At 39.9% G+C, this 22,701-nt stretch overlaps 1 protein-coding gene across 7 annotated transcripts in view; it reads right to left on the bottom strand.

The window, feature by feature from the left end:
* The window catches only part of CFAP206 (cilia and flagella associated protein 206), a 46,606-nt gene extending 35,062 nt beyond the window's left edge, over positions 1 to 11,544 (bottom strand). For 2 of the 7 annotated variants that reach the window (XM_045498973.1, XM_045498980.1), the window contains exons 1-4: positions 7,628 to 7,772; positions 4,923 to 5,035; positions 4,231 to 4,314; positions 1,413 to 1,503 (exon numbers count right to left, since the gene is read on the bottom strand). In XM_045498973.1, coding sequence (XP_045354929.1) covers positions 1,413 to 1,503; positions 4,231 to 4,314; positions 4,923 to 5,035; positions 7,628 to 7,643 — 304 coding nt within the window. In that variant the 5' untranslated portion in view covers positions 7,644 to 7,772. Of the gene's footprint in view, positions 1 to 1,412; positions 1,504 to 4,230; positions 4,315 to 4,922; positions 5,036 to 7,627; positions 7,779 to 8,040; positions 8,344 to 11,440 lie in introns of those variants that run through there. The other 5 variants (XM_045498978.1, XM_045498975.1, XM_045498974.1 and 2 more) reach the window with 5 other exon arrangements.
* Between the last annotated feature and the right edge of the window lie 11,157 nt (positions 11,545 to 22,701).

The following is a 22,701-nucleotide window of genomic DNA, read 5'->3' as shown; positions in this document are numbered from 1 at the left end:
TCTCATCACAGAAGAAAGTAGGACCAGAGGAAAAAAATAGCTTTGGGTATGGCAATTCTGTTGCACAAAAACAAGTGTTTTCTTAAGGTGTAATAATCACAATAAAAAATAAACAGTGGTCAGTAAGTAATCTCAAGGCAAAAATCTAGTAGGAAAGATTATTAGAGGGCTTTAAATGGCATGTTTTTTCAAAATACATAAGACTTTCAACAGACAACCCAACAGTAATATCTAAGAGGGCTAAAACCTCCTAATTAAGCAGGAAAAGCATAAGAGACAATTTATAATATATATATTATAAACACACATACTAGGAATATATATATATATATATATATATATATATATATACACACACACACACACACACACACACACACACATATATTTACACTACATGTAAGCCCAGGTAGTGTACTATATGCAAGCATGTATAGTATAAATATACATATATGTAAATATTCCTGTTCAATTATTTTAGGTCTAGATAAATTTACTTTGAATAGCATTACTGATAATCTGATGTTGCATTGAGAATTATATCCGTCTCCCCTCTTCCTGTGATATGGTGAGGTCTAGGCCTAACTGTGGCAGAAACCACAATTCACGTAGGACAATTCTTGCAACTAACTCAGTAAGACATCCCATTTTACTATTACAAGGGCAATAATTAACACACCAACCATGTACAATATATATCTATAACTTTACCACAAAAACAACTGAGAACTTTATGAAATTTAAAAATCTAAATTACAATGTCATCAATTCAATTATCACTTTAAAATTTCATTATTATGAAGCAAAAAAGCAAGATATGTAATTTATATATGTAGCATAACTGCAAGTTCAATACACTTCACCAAATGGTTGATAATAATGGTATTGCAGTGGGGCAGAGGGAGTCTAGTCTATAGAGGAATTTATTTTCCTTTTTCTCTTGTTTCCAGTGTACCTTTGATGTATATATTAAACTACTTACATAAGGAAATAAGTTCTAAACTTCAATTTCCCATCATTCATTTCATTTTGGGATAGTTACCTAATTTAGGTAAGCACTATAAGATAATATAAAGCAAAAACAAAAAAAATCAGCAAATTAGAAACTCTTAACTTCAATAGGCTGATTGTTTTAATTTCTAATTATAGTGTTAGCGATAAAATGGTTAAAGCACAATGGACTTGGAAACATAACTATCATAGGCATAATAATTAGACTTTACTTCTAACACTCACAAAGGCCATTAATGTTTTTCTCATTGAGCATATCCACCTTCATTACATTCTTCAAAGTTGGAAAATTTTTCAAAAGATAGACTAAAAAATTAATCAGTCAACCAAATGAAGCCCTTATTACTTGCAACACAATATGAATCCTTTAAAAAGGGTATCAAAATAGGTAGATATGTTACCTCGACTTGTATAATTCATATCAAAGTAGACTTGCATCTTAATTGTGTCCAGGGATGGATTTTTACTATCCAATAGCCGAGATACACAAAGCTAGAAAAGAATATCCCATGTTTCTGGTTATATTTTCTGAAATATAAGTATTTCCTACAGTTATTTTCAAAAATTAAGAGAAACATCAAAGCAATGGTTTCTGACATTTATCCACCAATAGCCCCTTTTATTATTTTGCTCTTTGAGGACTTCATGCTTCACAGTTTACCCCACCACAACGTTTATGAAGTAATTAAGTTATTTCCCTGAGATCAGCAATATCACCATATGCAGGTGGCTAATAGTCTAGTCAAAGGCGAGAAATATGACCCTTTGGTTTGTCTATCCAGTCTGGATATGAGTAAATGCTCCACGAAGCTTAGGCTCCTGTCCAGAGCTCATCTAGAGCCCCTCATTACTATTTATTTGAGCCTCTTAAGCAACACTCCTTCTTTGCTGATTTTGGGGGTTACTTTTATTTTATAAAAGGCTGTTCCTCTCTCACAAAATCTCTTTGGCTCTGGTTTCTATTTCAAAATTTCCTCCCCTGGTCTGTTTTCTCCCATTTTCCTCCCACATAGATGGCCCATTCTACTTCTCTGCTTTGCCCCTTTAGATTAGATGATCAACCTGAATTCTTTCTCTCTTTCCTATCTCACCCCTTAGGCTTTATATATGCAGTCAGCAGACATAGCAGCGGCAACACCCTCCTTGCACCTTCCTGAGCACCAACCCTGCTTTCCTGGGAGGACGGAGACTGAATATAAGACCAAGGCCTGGACCCTGTGCTTTTATGGAGCCTGTGCACCTAGATCCCTCCAGGTGGAAAAGTACTGTTCTAAAAACAAACTTCCTTCACAAATACAAAAATTAACTCATCCACATGATTTTTAACTGAGAAAAAAAGGAAACAATCTTTGTCCTCTGAAGCAAGATGTACATTGATAATTTATGTACCTGTCACATTAAAAGTAAATTGAGTTTGATTCTTTCTAACTTAGGTGAGTTAGAGGAAAAAAGAAAAACTCTTCTTGAGCCCTGAAAAAGAGAAAAATTTATTTTCTGCCTCTCCTTGATTTTCCTCCAGATCTTTCCAATAAAATTTCTGACCAACCATCACGGCCATTTCCCCTATTGCTAAGAACAGGTTTCATACCACATTTAAAATCAGCACAGAGGGCTCCTGGGTTGTTCAGTCAGTTAAATGACCTACTCTTGATCTTGGCTTAGGTCATGAGCTCACAGTTCGTGAGGTCAAGCCCCAAGTCAGAGTCTGCACTGACAGTGCTGAGCCTACTTGGGATTCTCTGTCTCCCTCTCTGCCCCTCCTCCACTCACGTTCTCTGTCTCTCAAAATACATACAGACAGACAGACAGACAGACAGACAGACAATCATCACAGAAAGACCCAGCTCTAGGCTGCCCTGCGTAATCATGGCATCTCTACTGCAGAATCATCCTAACATATTCCCCAGCTCCAGGCTTCCAAAGCTCTTCCTGATCCCTCTGGAAGCTGCATATAGACCTGTGCTCCATTGTGTGAATTGCTGGCTATGAGAGACGATGGGTGATGGGGTGATGAAAATTTTCTCTGCCATTTGCTTGAGCCCAGGAAATATCCACACACCAGCTTGGGAAAGCTTGTTTATAAAGTCCTTTGTGTGAAGGAGGGAATTAAAATTAAAATCAGTAAGCCTGGGAGAAAAAAATTATGTTCAATTTTTAGGAAATACATTTAGGAATATTTAGAAAATAAATATGTAAGCACCTATATCCAGTGAGTCAAACTTAAAACACGTGAACAAACTAATGATGTCTAAAATTTCTACCTTCTTTGGTTCCTAAAACTAGTTTTCAGGCAAATATACTTTATTTCTAACTATGAATTATTTGCTAGAGCTTCAATTTTTCCTTCAGAATTGAAAAGCACAAATTACACTGAATCAATAATTATATGAATCTTAATTTAGTACTATGTAATTTTATACTGTATGACAAGTCAGTTAATAATGTTCTCGATGTGGGGTGCCTGGGTAGCTCACTCAGTTAAGCGTCCCAACTTTGGCTCAGGTCATGATCTCACAGTTTGTGGGTTCGAGCCCCTCGTCGGGCTCTGTGCTGACAGCTCAGAGCCTGGAGCCTGCTTTGGATTCTGTGTCTCCGTCTCCTTCTGCCCTGCTCGCACTCTGTCTCTCTGTCTCTCAAAAATAAATAAACACTAAAAGAACTTAAAAAAATAATAATGTTTTCAATGTAACATTAGATTAATAACAAAAGGTCTCAAAAATACTGTGAAGATACCGCTGCCTGCCAATATCCATACCCGTCCTTCCTAATAGCCCCAATCTGGACTGGGACAAAGATTTGTTCTGTTGAAAAAAAGAAAAAGAAATCAATGTCCCAGGCTCACTTGCATTATCATTCTGGTCAATAAATGTAAGCACATGAGAAAAGTTCTGAGAAAGCTATTACTTTCTTAATAGAAAGTGACAGACCCAATTGGCACACACAGTTTGCCCTTTGCCCTCTTCCCTCACACCTACCTAGAGATGGAGTAGCTATCTTGTAACCATTGCATGAAAGCCTATACAGAATGGTGGCCCAGGAAGCCAGGAAAAACAACCTGTGTATCTCTAGACTTTATGAGAAACAATACATCTCACACTTGTTTCTACCACTAGTTGGTAGGGTCTTATTTCATGAAGCACAGCACCAATGGCTAACACAAATATTGTATTCAGAATTGCAAATAAATAATTTAAAATTTGAGAACTGTTGTATAACCACCTTAACAAGTTTCTGTACGTCACTTTTCATGAGGGTTCTATCCATGTTAAAGCCATTACTTGGGTCCAAGACAACAGCTTTCACCTGTGAATAGGAAAGAATCTATTAAATCATTTTATCTCATATAATTATGAAACTATTTTGTTTCCATTTTTTAAACAGCTGCCTCCTGATTACTCAGGGGTCGATTATTCAGCTGATTTTATTATCATCCAATTCATCAGCACCTTCATTACAGGTCAAAGAAAGGAAGCAATAAACACCAAATTTGAATATGGTGTTCAAAAAATTATATGGAGAAATAACTTGAAAGCAGTGAGTAGACTCTAGATAGGGAAACTATTTGAATATTTTATCACATTTTTATTGTGTATCATTAAAACAAAAGCAAGAACAAAGAGACCAAGGCAATGAGTAATTTTTACAAAGGTGAACAAAAATACACGTTAAAACTCTGACATATGACATAATTGATGTTTCCAAAACCAATCAAGATCTTCTAAATCAGTTTCTATATATCTAGAACTGACATGCTTCATTGAAAAACATTTTTTTGCTAACTTGTCCAATGGTCTCAATGTTTTCAACTGAATAACATTTAGGAAAGCTTCACAGAATTTTAAGAGAGAAATGGATACCACTTAAGGCTATTTTTTAATAAAGCAGTAATTCAAAAAAATATTCATTCTTACCATAAAAGCTGCCAGAGTTTCAGAAACAGTCTCTCCATGGGCTGCACATTCTTGTCCTATTTCTCGAATGATATTCTTTATAACACTTTCTGCCTGAGTGGGAGGCATTCTAGCTAAATAAAACAATGTTTTTTTTTTTTTAAGAATTGTATTTGATATGACTCTATTCAAAAACCCCACCCCCACCCCCACCCCCACCCCCAGCCAAGCTTACAGACAAAATTCACAGGTGGCTGCACTTGGCCCTGACTCTTTGTTTTCCTAGGTCACAGGGCCCTCCCTACATTGTCAGAAAATAGATCCCAACTATAAAACATATTCTTCTCTAGCCTGACCACAACCTTCATCTCAGACAAGCCCCAGACAGAGCCCCAGGAGAAACCTGCTGCCTCCTGCTCTACCTGGACAAGAATTGACCCCCTCCCCACCTCCCCACACCCACCATGGGTACAGGTGCAACCCTCTCACATCCTTAAAGAAGAGAAACAAACAAACAAAACCCTTAAAAGGCTCAGCCCAGGGGCGCCTGGGTGGCTCAGTAGGTTAAGCCTCTGATTCTTGGTTTTGGCTCAGGTCATAATCTCACAGTTTGTGAGTTCGAATCTTGTGTTGGGCTCCATGCTGGTGGTTTGGAGCCTGGTTGGGATTCTCTCTCTCCCCCTTCCCTCTCTCTCTGCCCTTACCCTGCTTGCTCTGTCTCTCAAAATAAATAAATAAACTTAAAAAAAAATTTTTTTTTAAAAAGGCCCAACCCAAAAGAAGTCCCGGCGACATGTCTCTGGATATCTGGCCCCTCTCCTCCCGTGGAGAGTAAATAAACTCTGTCCTGCCTCTTGCTCTACTCTTCCTGCAATTCTTTGCCACCCTAACAGTATTTATATATGATTTTTTCCTCTTTAGATTTCTTATTATATTTGTAGAGTCATACTATTATTTATCTCAACTTATTAGCATGCATTAGCATCTATAAAGATAAAAAACTTCTATATTTATAAAAATGAGGGATTTTGTTGATGACAGAAAGAGCAATCAGGACGTCAAACTGGGACTGAAATATTTCCAATTTTGTGAAAATGACATAAGTAGAGACATTTTTAAAATAGAGCAGGAGCAGCCATTTCAGGGCAACTGCCTCACACGTCCCCTTCTCTGAATCTTTGAACTAAGCCAAACTGCCAACATTCCAAGTCGGCAAGAACAAGAAAATCCTGTTTGAAAAGCATGATGATAAATATGAACTTTTGACTAGTGACTACTTCACCTGACCAATGAATGAAGTATAAATCTAGCCCTGCCTGTCAGCACCAATGAGCTCTTTTTTAAAAACTTACCTAAACTTTTTTTTCCATAAAAACCCTGAGGCCACCTCCTTTAATCAGTACACTATTTGGGTTTCTACCTAAATCTGTACACCCCTGACCCCAATCATTTTATCCCAAACAGCCGCCTTATCCCTTGAACTGGTTTGTTTTTAGGTTGACAATTTAAATGATAGTCACCAAAAGCATATTTATATTTTTTTAATTGGATAACTAAACATTATTGGGGAGGTAGATATAATGAGAAACATCAGGCCTATGGGCAGATGGCAGATTACAGATTACAGTTTGAAAGAGGAAACGCTTATGCCACCACATTCACTAAATGATTTTTTTTTTTAATTTTTTTTTTCAACGTTTATTTATTTTTGGGACAGAGAGAGACAGAGCATGAATGGGGGAGGGGCAGAGAGAGAGGGAGACACAGCATCGGAAACAGGCTCCAGGCTCTGAGCCATCAGCCCAGAGCCTGACGCGGGGCTCGAACTCACGGACCGCGAGATCGTGACCTGGCTGAAGTCGGACACTTAACCGACTGCGCCACCCAGGCGCCCCTAAATGATCTTTAATAATTATATGAGACTCTTGGAAAACAATTCTTGCTTGGATCATCTAAATTCTCTTTCCTACACAGCCAAGTTGCAGTTTGGACTTTTGATTAAAAACATAAAAGAAAAAAATCAAAATCTATTATGTGAAATATCAATTTTTAAATGAACTCCTAGTATTAATTCCATTTACTACAAACCAGTAAAGGGTGGTAGGTTTTAATGATTATTGAGTTTTCCGATCTTCCTAAGCATCCATCAGTAACTGAGCACAGGATTTCTTTGCATGTAGAGAATAACAAAGACAATTCGGGTAGATAAAGCTAACTCTCAGCATTATTTGTGTTCAGATAAGGTAGCACTTGGCATTTTGTCCAGCAGAACCAGACTGCCTGGGATCCACGGTGACTTGTTCATTTTCTTTTTTTTTTTTTTTTTTTTTTTTTGAAATTGCATTTCCTTGGTTATTTTTTTTTCAATATATGAAATTTATTGTCAAATTGGTTTCCATACAACACCCGTTGCTCATCCCAAAAGGTGCCCTCCTCAATACCCATCACCCACCCTCCCCTCCCTCCCACCCCCCATCAATCCTCAGTTTGTTCTCAGTTTTTTTAAGAGTCTCTTATGCTTTGGCTCTCTCCCACTCTAACCTCTTTTTTTTTTTTCTTTCCCCTCCTCCGTGGGTTTCTGTTAAGTTTCTCAGGATCCACATAAGAGTGAAAACATATGGTATCTGTCTTTCTCTGTATGGCTTATTTCACTTAGCATCACACTCTCCAGTTCCATCCACGTTGCTACAAAGGGCCATATTTCGTTCTTTCTCATTGCCATGTACCTGAGTCTCTGGACATTTGCTTCCCCTCCCCGTAAGCCGGCTTCCTCCTCTAAAAAATTTGATGAGACTACTACCCTCTCCCCAGAGTTGTCCCAAGACCTAAGTAAGTTCTATACACTTAGTGTTTAAAACAGCACGTGGCATAACGCAAGCGCTTAATACAACGTGTAACTAGTATTCAAAAAGTGTTAGTTGCGCGTGTGCGCGTGTCCGTCTGTGCGTGCGCCCATGTCTGTGCGCGTTCCCGAGTGCCGTGGGCCCCGCGCAGGGGATCACTACTGACTCCCCTCAGTACGCTCCTCCTCCCCACTTGAAGCTCTACATCTCCCGACATCTGGCCTTTAGGGGTGCGAGTAGCACCCCGGAGAGACCCGAACCTCTGATGCCGGCTCAGAGCGAGTTAGAGGTCTGACCTGCGGGCCTGGGCGACTCCGGCCGGAAGCAACCTGTTTCCGCTCAGCCTGGGCGCAAGGAAAGGAGTTCTGACCGACAGTTAGGTCTCAACCGAGGCTGCACAGAGAGTCTCCAGCCTCAGGGGCTATACCCGCTGCCCTTGCTCCCTCCTCGCGCCTGAAGGGCGCAGAGCCCCGGGTGGGGTCACCGTGGCTTGGAGAGCCGGCGGCCAGTCTATACGATGGTTTCCCTCTTCCCCCTATTTGCAGGACTTCAGGGTACTCCACGAGGGCCCGGTAACCATGGGGCCGGCAAGCTGCTGGGTACTCCAAGAGGGCCCGGTAACCATGGAGATGGAACGCTGGGCCAGCATGGGCGGGGCCGGCATGGGTGGGACCAACGTAGGGAGGCGTGGCTGGGCCCAAGCTGCAGATTTTCCCGGGAAGGATGGGCAAGAGATTTTAAAAACAGAAACAGAATATGGAAGGTCCTAAACCCGAGGTAGACTACAGGTTCACTACACCTCAGTGGTTAAGTGTATCAAAACACAAGATTTCCTAAAAAAGAGTATTTACTTTTGTGAAAAATTAATAAAAGGAAACCTCACTAAAAGCGCAGTTGAGAGACTAGAAGGGGAGCCTGGTAGGGGGAGCCTCTACCTCTTCACCATTAAATTATAGGAAGAATTGTCAGTTACACACTTCAACAAAAGAACCCTCAAAAGGAAAGAATCATCAATTACAGGCCCCAACAGAGAAAGATGTATATTGTAGCCTATAAGAAATTGACTACCCCTGCAACTCAGCCAGTGAGAAACCTTCATCCCCCTAAACTCTTGCTTTTCTCCAATGGACTTTTATTCAAAACAACCCCTCCCAACTTCCTCCTTCTCAATTAAATAATGTTCCTTTGCTTTGTTTGTTGTTTTTGCCTACCGCTCTTATCCCAAGTTGCAGTCATCTGTTATTCCTGAATAAACCTATTTTGCTAGTGAACTAACTGAAGCTTTATTTTTCTTAAAGTCAGCACAGAGCCAAATGCAGGACTCCAACTCACAGATGGTGAGATCATGACCTGAGCCCAAATCAAAAGTCCATCACTTAACCAAGTCAGTGCCACCTTTAAAAGGGAGCCAGGGGAGGCAGGATCCAGTGTGGAGAGGATAAGAAAATGGAGGGGCTGTATTATTGGAGTTTATATAAAAGTACATGGTTTTTTTTTTTAAATAAAAAGGATCACAGTTTAACTTCATGCCCTGTTTAAAGGAAGTCTGTAATAGGATGGTGTAAGATGTCAGAAGAGAAAACCACACATTCAAGGAAGCACATTATAAGGACACACCCACGACTAAAGTTGGGATAATGAGGTTTTATTCCTTAACAGTAATGTTCATTAGGCCTGCCTACTGACGTGGAAGTACAAAATGGGATTAAACCGATACTAGAAACCAGTATCAACAAACTTTTATTTTTAAACAGGCTACTGACAATTTTTCTGAAACAGCAAAGACAGTTGACCCTTGAACATCTTTGGGTGCTCTGACACCCACCTCCTCCCTCAAAAATCAAAAGTGTTTGACTCTGCAAAAACTTAATTACTAATAGCCTACTGTTAACCAGAAACTTACCCATAACACAGTTGATTAACATGTATTTTGTATGTTGTATGTATTATATACTGTGTCCTTACAATAAAGCTAGAGGAAAAAATGTTATGGGGTAAAGTAGGTAAAGGGAATTAAGAGGTACAAACTTCCAGTTATAAAACAAGTAAGTCACAAGTATGCAGGTATGCAAAGCATAACCTAGGGAAAAAAATCAATAATACTGTAATAATGTTGTATGGTGACAAATCATGGCAGATGATAACTACACTTATCATGGTAAGTATTTCATGAGGTATTAAGTATTTATTCATTATGTTGTACACCTGAAACTAATGTTGCATGTCAACCATACTTTAATTAATTAATTAATTAATTAATTTTTAAAAATTATTTTTAAAAATCTACTTTTCTTTATGATTGCAAACTATCTTTAAAGGCAATAAATGATGAGGGGCACCTGGGTGGTTCAGTCAGTTGAGTTTACAACTTCGGCTCAGGTCATGATCACATGGTTCATGGGTTCGAGCCCCATGTCAGGCTCTGCACTGAGAGCTTGGTGCCTGCTTGGGATTCTCTCTCTCCCTCTCTCTCTGCCCTTCCCTGCTGTGCTCTCTCTCTCAAAAATAAATAAACATTTTTTTAAAGGTAACAAATGATGAGTGAAAGCATTAATTCTTTGTTTCCTATCTTTTTGTCCATCACATGAGTCAACCAGTAGACAAACAACAAGCCTTAGGATCAGATTTTCACAAATCAGGGGGAAATTGAAACTTTTACTGCAGATAACCGAGCATGGGGTCCTGCTCTTTCATGTATTATGGATGAATCAAAATTATAAAAACACAAAATGAAACAAATTAAACCAGTGAATTCTATTATCATGAAATTGAAACCTCTAAAAAAAGGTGAAGGCAGTAGTGGTTCTTTCTTAAAATTATTTTTCCCTTATGATCCTCATCAGGAAAACAAGATCCAAGCATAACAACCTTTGCTATTATAGGCTCTGTGGCCAAGATTCTCAAGTCTAAGTCTGGAGATGGGTAGCATTCCTTGGGAGTCCCCCGTGATGAACTCTGATATGCCCTACTTATCCATTTTGTGTATGTGGACAATATTACTGCGAGTGTCTTCCTGTCTTTTACCCACCCACTCCCACACCCATTTCCCCAATCTTTAATTTATAACCAAGTCTTCATTAATGTCTGTCAAATCCATTCAGTTCTCTCCATTCCCACTTCTCTTGAATTAACTGAAGCAATTATCTTTTCTTGTCTGGATTACTGCAGCAACCAGCTAACTGAGCTCCCTGACTTCGGTGTTATACCCTCCAAATCTTTGCCTATACTAAAATGATATTTTAAAAATATAAATCTTATTGTGTCATTCTCCTGCTTAAAATCTCATGAAGGCTTCTGAGTGGCTTTGGGGTGAAGTCCAAACTCCTAGGCATGGCATGTAAGGGCTTTCATGATGTGATCTCAGCTCCACCCATCCAACCTCAGCTCTTGCAACTGCCTCCCTCCTCCTCACAGAACACTCTTTCCATTTTCCGACCATGTTGGATTACTCACTGGCCTCCCTTGCATATAGGTTACTCCCTCTAGATGATGTCCCTTTTCCCTCTTCACCTGGCTAATTTCTCCGTGTTTCCAGAAGTCATGTCTATTTTGAAGCTTTCTGTGGCCTGACAATATTAGGTTTAGGGTCCTAAACCTTAACATTTATCTAATTCCAAAACATTTTCACCACTCCCAAAAGAAAGTTCCATACCCATTAAGCAATCACTCCCCATTCCCCTTCCCCACCGTACTTACATTTGACAGAGCTGTCAGTACTCTAGGGAAGTCTATTTTCTTGTCTGTCTCTTCTACTAGACCATAGGCTCCTTGAAGGCAGGGGAACATGTTTTGTGGAATCTCCAGGACCTAAGAACAGAGCCTGGTATCAAATAGTCACACCAGATTATTTGGATAAAGAAGGTGAGTATAGGTGTGGGTGAATGAAAAAAAGAGAAATTTTGGAAGTCTTTAACGTCTTTACTGGAGGGTTGGATAAATTTCAGAAGGAAATAACAATTTTAGAGGGAAAGGAGAAAGCATTTAAATTATAGGTCTCCAGAAGAACTTCTGACTCTACCTTGGCTCTCCTGCTTCAGGGTGCCCTACTTATCCCCAAGTACCCCTTTATGCAGCCCCAAGAAGAGATTGCCCTCAGTCTTCTCCCCTTCCTTCCATGCCTCAAACTAGAGCTGAACAATTTCTAGTGGTACCTGGGCTTCAGAAGGTGAGGGCTGAGTTAACTAACCCCTAGGCTTACAAGACTTCTTAGGAGACCAGGTGTTGGAGGTAGGCATGGGGGGTGGGGGTGGAGATTTGGTTCCAGATTCAATTTCATCTTTGTTATTTCCTCCCACAATGTGGAGAACTATGGCATGACTACCAAAGGTGAACTTTAATTTGGTACAGTCTAAACCTTTATTAAAGGAAGAATATTTTCTCAGTTATCAAGGAGCTCACCTTGCTCTGAAGCCCATAAGTTCTCATTTTTGTGAGGAGGGATTTTTTTTTGGCTCCCCTTCCAGGTTTGCTGAAATTATAAAAGAGCTACATTCCACTTTCAGCAGCTGTCTTCTTATGACCAAATAAAGGCCAAAGACCCATCAAATTATTTCCTTTCAATTGTCCCTCTCATGGGGCAGGCTGGATTGCCAGTTCCTCCTGACACACTGCAAGGGATAATGTATCGCCTGGATTTCTCACTCCACTCCAAGCTCATTATCTCTAACACCAATCTTCTCTCCAAACCAGTCCTGCTCTCTTCATTCTTTATTGGGATGAATTGCCTTTAATTTATTAACAGGCCCAGTAATTTAAGCAGCCCCAAACCTGCTTTGGGTAACCCTGCTTCTCTCCCTCTCTAATCTTTCACACTCAGATCCATCACTAAGCCTATATATCCTACCTTTTTAGCGTGTCTCATAGCCATTCCCTTCCCTAACTACCATGTTCTGAGGTCCATTACTGGAATCTCTTACATGTTTCCTTTGCTTCCAGCCTGCTCCACTCCCAAAGGCAAAGCTGATCGTATAATTCCCTATGTACAGCCGTTTGGAGACTTCTCATTACCTACAGGAGAAAATCCAGTTCCCCTTGCATGGGATGCAAGTTCCTTCTTGATCTGGCCTCTTCATCATTAGACCTGAACTGTCCAGAATGGTAGCCACCAGCCATATGATCTGTTTACATTTAAATTAGTTAAAATTAGATGAAATTTAAAATTCAGTTCCTCAGTTTCCCTACCACACGTGGCTAGTGGCTACTGCATTTGACCATGAAGATATAAAACAGTTCCCTCCTGCACTGTTGATGGGAATACAAACTGGTACAGCCACTCTGAAGAACAGTATGGAGGTTCCTCAAGAAACTAAAAATAGAACCACCCTATGAACCAGCAATTGCACTATTATGTATTTACCCAAAGGACACAAAAATACAGATGTGAAGGGGTACGTGCATCCCAATGTTGATGGCAGCATTATCAACAATAACAAAACTATGGAAAGAGCCGAAATGTCCATTGACTGATGAATAAAGAATATGTGGTATATATACATAGTGGAATATTATTCAGCCATCAAAAAGAATGAAATCTTGCCATTTGCCATGAATGGATGGAGCTAGAATTGACTCAAAAGGGATTACTTACACTAAGTGAAATAAGTCAGTCAGAGAAAGACTACCATATAATTTCACTTATATGTGGAATTTAAGAAACAAAAGAGATGAACATATGCGAAGTGGGGGGAAAAGAGAGAGAGGGAAATAAATCATAAAAGACTCTTAAAGACAGAGAACAAACGGAGGGTTGATGGAGAGAAGTGGTTGGGGAATGGGCTAGATGGGTGATGGGCATTAAGGAGGGCACTTGTTTTGATGAGCACTGGGTATTTTATGTAAGTGAGGAATCACTGAATTCTACTCCTGAAACCAATATTGCATTGTATGTTAACTGACTAGAATTTAACTAAAAATTTGAAAAAAAAAAAGAATTTCCACTCCTTTAGGTAAATACTAAAGAGTGAAATTACGGACTCATAAGACTATGTTTAATTTTCAAAGAAACACCTGCCATACTATCTTCCAAGGTTGCTGTACCATTTTGCATTCTCACCAGCAATGAATGAGAGTTCCATGTGCTCCACATTTTCACGTGCACTTGATATTGTCAATATTTTGGATGTTCCCCATTCTAAAAGGTGTGTAATAGTATCTCACTGCTTTAATTTTGCAACTCCTTAATGACTATATGTTAAACATCTTTTCAAATGTTGTTTGTTATCTGGATATCTGTTTTTGTGAGGTGTCTATTCATATTTTGTGTCCATTTAAAAAATTGAGTTGTTTGGGACACCTCGGTGGCTCAGTTAAGCATCTGACTCTTGGTTTTGCCTCAAGTCATGATCTCTCAGTTCATGAGATCAAGCCCCAAGCTGGGCTCTGCACTGACAGCTTGGAGCCTGCTTGGGATTCTCTTTTTCCCTCCCTCTCTCTGCCCCTCTTCCTCTCATGCACGCTCTCTATCAAAAATAAATAAATTTTAAATAAAAATCAAGTTGTTTGTTTTCTTGCTGTTGAGTTTCAAGAATTCTTTGTATATTTTGAGAAATAGTTGTTGTTGTTGTTGTTTTATCAGATATGTGTTTTGCAAAGACTGTCCCAGTCTATGGTTGTCTTTTCATGCTCTTAATCAGCTCTTTTGCAGAATAGAGTTCTTAATTTTAATTAAGTCCAACTTACCAATTTTTTCTTTCATGGATTGTGCTTTTGATGTTTTATTTAGAAAGTGATTGCCAAACCCAAGGGCACGCAGATTGTTTCTTTTTTTTTTTCCTATGTTATCCTCAAGGAGGTCTTACAGTTTTGTACAGTTAGGTCTATGATCCATTTTGAGTTAATTTTTGTGACAGGTTTAAAGTTTGTATTTGTTGGCTTGTTTTTATGTTTCTGGATGTCCAGTCATTCCAGCACATTTGTTGAAAAGATTATCCTTTCTCCTTTGAATTGTACTTGCTCCTTTGGTCAAAGATCAGCTGACTACATTTGTGCGGATCAATATTGCTGGTATCTCTATTCTATTCCATTGATCTGTCTATTCTTTGACCAATACCACACTGTCTTGTTTACTATAGGCTTGTAGTAAGTCTGAAAGTAAGGTACCACCAGTTATTCCATTACTTTCTTGCCTTTTCATCTTTTACTATTCTAATTTGGCCTTCTGGTTAGATGTTGAAGTGTAGTATTGGTAATACTGAGCTCCATCATTTTCAGAAAAATGCTTATATTATCACATTAATTATAGTATTTGCTGGAAATAAATACCCCCCCCTTTTTTTTGGTTAAGGAAGCTCCCTGCTATTCCTGGTATGGGAATTTGCATTTTGACAAACACTCCAGGCTATTCTAGTTCAAGTGGTCCAGAGACACACACTTTGAAAAAGTAACTAATAGAAAAATACCATATCCAGCAAGGAATTCCCCATCTTTTTAGCATTATATACAAATTCTGTCCTTGATTCTAATGGAGAACGATACACTTGTGTATTAGACACTTTAAAAAATAGATCAGCTATGTTGTTGATGGAGTAATAAACATGACTTAAAATACCAAAAATGTCAAAATTTACTGACACTTATAATTTTTTTAACCAATATTAGAATTGCTGAAGACTTCTGGTACAATAAATTGCATGTAACCAGGTAACCATAAGCACAATCAAGATAATGAACATATCATCAGCCCCTCTGCCCCAAGTTCCCTCCTGTCTCAGTGTAATCTCCCTTTCATTCCTCCCTTATGCTTCCATCCCAGGCAACCATTTATCTGCTTTCTGTCTCAATAGATTAATTTGCATTTTCTAGATGTTTATATAAATGGAATCATACAATATGTATTTTTTGCTTTTCTATTTTTTTCAGATAGCATAATTGTCTTGAGATTCATCCATGTCGTTGTGTACATCAATAGTTCATTCCCACTTCTTACTGATTAATATTTCATTGTATGGATATACCACAATTTTCTTATCACTAGTAAATCCAAATTTTTAATGTGGTAATAACAAAGTTATTTGGCTCAGAAGAACAGATTAGAAACCCCTTAACATTACAGAAATTCCCCAAACAAGGACATGAAGAATAAATTATGAGAAAAGGTAGGATCAAGGTAGGATCTTTGTGATGAGAACAAAGTCTGAAAGAGAGAAGGCAGAGGAGGGTGAGGAATTTGGAAAATAAAAATAGAATATGAACTGAAAAATCTATCATAAGAAGTTGGTAGCAGGTACAACAGTCAATTTCAAAACATTTAAGTTTAATGAGGTTAATTTACCAATCTTTTTCTCTACAGTTGGTACATTTTATGTTCTATTTAAGAAAAGCTTACCAGGGAGCCTGGGTGGCTCAGTCGGTTAAGCGTCCAACTTCAGCTCAGGTCACGATCTCGCGGGTGCGTGAGTTCGAGCCCCGCGTTGGGCTCTGGACTGATGGCTCAGAGCCTGGAGCCTGCTTCCGATTCTGTGTCTCCCTCTCTCTCTGACCCTCCCCGTTCATGCTCTGTCTCTCTCTGTCTCAAAAATAAATAAAAGTTAAAAAAAAAATTAAACAAAAAAAAAAGAAAAGCTTACCTACCACCAAAGTCGTGAAGATATTCTAAGTTGCGTTTTAGAAGCTTTACTCTTTTGCCTTTCTCATTTAGATCTCTGCTATACCGTGAACTGGTTTTGGTCATTGGTGTGAAGTAGAAGCAAATATTCTTCCCTACCCCCACCCCCACCCCATATGGATATCCAGTTGGTCTCACACCATTTATTTAAAAAGATCATTCCCCTTGATCATATTGCAGTGTCTCCTTTACCACAAGTCAGTAGGTGTAAATGTGCTGTTATGGACCTGTATTCTAGTCTTTTATCCATCCTTGCCACAATACCATACTGTATTAATTATTGTAGCTCTGTAATAGATATTGGTAAGAACAAAATAACCATTGTTCTTCTTTAAGATTATATTGGTTATTTTTAGTTCTTTGCCCTTCCATATAAAACTTAGTGTAATTTTGTTAATTGTCACGAAAATACTGGTTAGATATTTTTTGGTTTCCATAAATCAACTAGAATCTATAAATTAATCTTTAACCTCTTTATGATATTGGGTCTTTCAATGCATGAGCATGATATATTTTTCTATTTACTTAGGTTCTTTAATTTCTCTCAATAATATTTTATAGTTTCCTGTGCATATGTTTTGCATATCTTTTATTAATTTGAGGGCCATTGGAAAAGTACTGTTGTTCAAGCCCCACTCCCAGAGATTCTGAATCAACTGGTCTGGTATAGGTTCCACTGGTATTTCTCCAAGATGCCCAAGTGGTTATAGTGTGTAGTCACAGTTGAGAAACACTGCTCTGGAAACCTCTCTCAAGGCTGAAATTAATCTATTATGTGTGTTCTTGAGGTACTGTCATTCACCCAGTTAAAAACTGTTTACATATATTATCATCCAGTCTTGGCCTTTTAGATCTGGAACCTATCAATGTTATCTTATTTGGAAAAAGAGTCTTTGCAGATGTAATTAAGTTAAGGACCCTGAGTGAGGAGTGAGTAAGGAGATTCTCCTGGATTATCCAGGTGGGCCCTAAACACCATTCCAAGTATCCTTATAAGAGAGAGGCAAAGGAAGAGAACACAGACACAATGAGGAGAAAGCAATGTGAAGAGGGAGCACAGAGAGATGTAGCTACAAGCCAAGGGATGCCAGCAATCTCCAGAAGATGGAACAGGCAAGGAACAGGTTTTCTCCTAAAGCTTCCAGAGGTAGTGGGGCCTGATGATACCTTTACTTTAGACTTCTGAGCTCTAAAAGCTGTGACAGAATAAATTTCTGTTGTTTTAAGTTACTCAGTTCATGTGAATTTATTACTGCAGCCCTAGGAAATTAATACATGGCCTTTTCGGATAGCATCTGCTCATTTAAACCTACAAGCTGAATATGCTAGAAAAGAAACATAGAAATAGAGTGGAGTGATTAAGGCTTTGGACATGAACTTGGAAAAGTTACTTGAACTCTGTGGGTCTTACTTTTCTAATCTGTACAACAGTGCCTACTGACCAAATGGTCCTTGTGATCATCTGGTTATTTAAGATACAGAAAGCCCTTGGAAGATCCTGTGCTAACAATTATCGTAAGAAAAGAAAACATCAAGGGCGCCTGGGTGGCTCAGTCAGTTGAGTGTCTGACTTCGGTTCGGGTCATGGTCTCACGGTTTGTGAGTTCAAGCTGCGTCTGGCCCTGTGCTGACAGCTGGGGGCCTGGATCCTGCTTCGGATTCTGTGTCTCGCTCTCTCTCTGCCCCTCCCTTGCTCATGCTCTGTCTCTCTCTCTCTGTCTCAAAAATAAATAAAACATTTAAAAAAAAATGTTAAAAAAAAAAGAAAAGAAAACATCATAAAGAAAGAATGTGATACAGCAGGTAGAATGGTTAGGTGTTTTTGTTTGTTTTTATTTTTTTTAAATGTTTATTTATTTTTGACAGAGAGAGAGAGAGAGAGAGACAGAGCATGAGCGGGGGAGGGGCAGAGAGAGAGGGAGACACAGAATCTGAAACAGGCTCCAGGCTCTGAGCTGTCAGCACAGAGCCCGACGCGGGGCTCAAACTCACAGACCGTGAGATCATGACCTGAGCCAAAGCCGGATGCTTAACCGACTGATCCCCCCAGGTGCCCCATTTTGGTTTTTTTTTTTTGGTTTTTTTATTTGTTTTTGTTTCTGAAGGAAAAAAATATCTCTTTTTCTAAGACAGAGTTTTTTTTTTTTTGTTTTTTTTTTTTTTTTTAATTTTTTTTTTTTTTTAATGTCTTTATTTATTTTTGAGACAGAGAGAGACAGAGCATGAGCGGGGGAGGGTCAGAGAGAGAGAGGGAGACACAGAATCGGAAGCAGGCTCCAGGCTCTGAGCCATCAGCCCAGAGCCCGACGCGGGGCTCGAACTCACGGACCGCGAGATCGTGACCTGGCTGAAGTCGGACGCTTAACCGACTGCGCCACCCAGGCGCCCCTAAGACAGAGTTTTAATCAGAGGTGCATAGGGAACTTCTAAGGCTGTATGAACCGGATACTATATTCAAACTGCTGGTGTACGTGGGCATGGTTTTATCAGATCCTCAAAGAGTTTTATGATTCAGTAAAGGTTAAGGGTTGAAAAGACTGAGAGGGTGAGAACAGAGAGTGCCGTGGTGAGGAAATACTCTGCTCCACAATACTCCAGCCTCATATTCTCCATCCCTCATTGAAACAAACTTGACAATTACCATGTTGGGCAGGGAGGCCAAGGAGCACAGCACAGTAGTGGAAGCAAGGGGTGGCTTAGAGACAAGAGCGTTAGATTCATCTTACTTCCTTAATAAACACATCTAAGTAGAAAGAGGAGTGTGCTATGTGAATATAGCTTCTAGGCAAGTCCTCAGCTCCTTCCAGTATGTTGCTGCCCCAGCCTATCCTATATAAAACATTCTGGGTGCAGCTCATGGAATAAATAAGAGAGTCGATAGGGTATGTGCAGGGAAGGGAGACCTAAGACTGGCCTGCGGAGGCAAAGGTGGAATTGATGGACCAGGTAACCTTTCTTGTTTCCTCATTTTAGAAAGCCACAAAAAAGGGGAGCCCTAAGTAAGCTCCCAACACTGTAATCCTGTTATTTTAAATCTGCAATGACCCAGATTTGCTCCATTTGTGTACTTTCCCCAGCAGTACGCCAAGCAAAAGACACTAGCAAAGGTCAAACTGACGTGGAGAAATAGTATGGGAAAATGTGCCAAGCTGACCAGGATGGGGCTGAGTTTACCAAGTGTGTTTACCAAGGCCCACGTGGTGGAAAGAGAGAGTAGTCCTATTACTTCTGATACTGAGTGAGACGAAGCTGAGGTTTGTGGAGTCTAAATGTCGAGAAAGGGTGAAATGAAAATTTCCTGGTGTGTGATCAGTGTTATCACTAAAACACGTTGGAATGGCTGGAAGACCAAATTTGTGCTGTCTACAGCATGTATAAGTGAGGTACTATTGAGGCTGAACAACAACCTCTATGAGAGAATTAAGGGAATAAGTATTGCCAAGTGTGTGACTCTTCATTCCCAGAAAGAATAATAATCAGGTTGTTATCCTCAGAGGTAAGCAGAGCTCCTAAGAAGGAAGCTCCTCCTGCTGCTTTAATATCATCTTTCATACAAAAAACAACAACAACAACAACAACAACAACAACAACAAAAAACACTGAGAAGGATTACTTCCAAATTCAGCCTCAATGATATACAATAAGTGACAACCACACAAATGATGGAAGGGATTCCTATGTAGACCATCATGCCACTTTTCTTACCTATATGTAAGGGAGCCATCTGCTGTCAAAACAGGATCCTACAGCTACAAATTCTTCCACTTCTCCCCGCAACTACGTAACTGCATAAGCTAGTTCCAGACCAACAATTCTATAGAATTCTGTAGAATCCGAGAAATTGACATAAATCACTTTTAGAGAGAAGTAACTCAGAGTACCCAATCTGTTTTGCAAGTCAGAAGATATTCATTTCTTCTGAATATTCATTTTGCAAGTCATAAGATATTCACTTAAATACATTTATTACATACTGCAATTCTCAAAGAGGGTCCTGTCATGCAGGAATTAATACGGCAGTCTGTAATCACAAACGTCCCTGTCAATTTCCTTCTTCGTGTTTTTGGTAATATTATTCCTTCCTCAACTTGTCTTTGCCTGTCCCAGTCCCACCCAACCCACATCCTCAGTTCAAGCCTTATTGCATTCATGAAGACTCTGTCATTGCTCTAGCATACAACGACCTCTCCTTGGACCTCTGCTGTACCAGTTGGCACATCATCGTCCACACACCGCTTCGTGGTAACATATGCTGACAGCCAGCATCTACCACACATCCACACTGTTGTAAGCACTTCACTTGTATTAACCTGTTCAGTTCTCGTAACAACCTATGAGGTAGTTACTATTATAATCCCCATTTTGCAAAAGAGGAAATCGAGCCTGAGCGAGGCTAAAAAAAAAACCCTGTCCAACACCATCAAGGCTATCACACCATGTGGCCACCATTAAACTCACACGTCAGCCTTCCCCATTTGCTTATAAGCACCCAGAGAACAAGAACCGTGTTGTAAAATTCTTCAGGAGTTTTCACGGTGCCTGGCCTGGCGCTAGGATCTTAGGGGCTGATGTCCACAGCTTTACCACAGTTTACTAATTTTACAGTAAGTCAGAAGACTGAGAGAAGAAGATCATTTTGTCCCATTTAATCAGACAGATAAAAAAAGAGATACTACAGTAATACCAGGAAACTTGTACTGAGGATGTACTATGAGCCAGGCACCGTGGTAGGTATGTTTATATACTAACTTATTGAATCCTTTGAATAAGTCATTTCAGAAAGGTACGCTTATACATATTTGGCCATTGAGGAAACTGAAGCACAGAGAGGTAGAGTAACTTGCTTGAGGTCACACAGACTCCAGCCTATGCCTAATCTACATGCTATCATCTCATACTTACTACATAAGAATGCTTCTCTACAAAAGAGTTTAGAAATTTTGAAGGCTATAAAATGAAGATGACCTTCCCCATCTTATACCAACTCCCAATCTTGCAGGAGTGGTACAAGAAGGTGAGTCTCCACAGATGCATTGCACAGTCCCTTGGGGGACCTCACTGGTTACTGCTGCCACCATGAGCTGGCCTCAGGGGGGCACTGCTCCCCTTTTAACACCTTGGCTTTGACACGTTTGCTTTTAAAACTCACAGCAATCTTGGGGCGCCTGGGTGGCGCAGTCGGTTAAGCGTCCGACTTCAGCCAGGTCACGATCTCGCGGTCCGTGAGTTCGAGCCCCGCGTCGGGCTCTGGGCTGATGGCTCAGAGCCTGGAGCCTGTTTCCGATTCTGTGTCTCCCTCTCTCTCTGCCCCTCCCCCGTTCATGCTCTGTCTCTCTCTGTCCCAAAAATAAATAAACGTTGAAAAAAAAAAAAATTAAAAAAAAAAAAACAAAAAACAAAAAACTCACAGCAATCCTAAAGTAAGTCTGGAACATTTAAATCAGAATTTGCCAAAGTCCAGGGTAATAAAACAAATAAAGAAAGAGCCTAACAAAGAGTACCATAATCTGCTTATAAGATGTGCCCTGCTGAGGGCGCCTTCGTGGCTCAGTCAGTTGAGCATCCAACTTCAGCTCAGGTAACAATCTCATGTTTGTGAGTTCAAGCCCCTCTCTGCTGTGGGCAAAGAGCCTGCTTTGGATCCTTGGTCCCCTCTCTCTCTGCCCCTCCCCAGCTCATCCTCTCTCTCTCTCTCTCTCTCTCTCTCTCTCTCTCTCTCTCTTTCAAAATAAATAAATAAACTGAAAAAAATAAAAAAGATGTGGCCTGCTTGAACAAAATGTACGCTTGACCTTCCTTCCTGCTGAGGCTCCATTCTTGTGTTTACCCTACAAGAGCACTCACCTGGCACCCTTCCTCTTCAAAGTCATGAGGCCATTAGAGGGCTTGGTCCAGGAAAAATAAGACCCTTCTGTGGGATGAGACAGAATTCAGATTCCTGTTTCCTGCTTCTTCCACAGATGACAGAACCTGGCATTGAACGCTTTCTTGGGGAGATACCTTCCCGTTAGCCACTCCCTCCAGGAATGAGACCTGTTTTTAAGGCTAATAGGACATCCTAAATCTCATGCCTTTATAATATATTTACAGGTACAGTAGTAGATGGCCACAAACCAATGCCTTTGGCCAGGGTATCAAAAGATGAAAAGAATTCTCATACCAGAATGCCCAAGGGATTAATGAAGCCAATACAATGAATGAACTCCAGCCAAGAGCTCATCTCCCAAAACACGTGCATGTGCACAGGAGCCTGCATGCGCATGGATTAGAGGGTGCTGATGGGCATTTTTGTTTCCAGATACTGTAATCTGAGGTGCTAATGACTGGGAGATCATCAAGGAGACTATGTATGGAG

The sequence above is a fragment of the Leopardus geoffroyi genome, chromosome B2 (assembly GCF_018350155.1).
Source record: "Leopardus geoffroyi isolate Oge1 chromosome B2, O.geoffroyi_Oge1_pat1.0, whole genome shotgun sequence".
NCBI lineage: Eukaryota > Metazoa > Chordata > Mammalia > Carnivora > Felidae > Leopardus > Leopardus geoffroyi.
The sequence above is the reverse complement of the archived record's forward strand: the minus strand, read 5'-3'. Positions and strand labels throughout refer to the sequence as shown.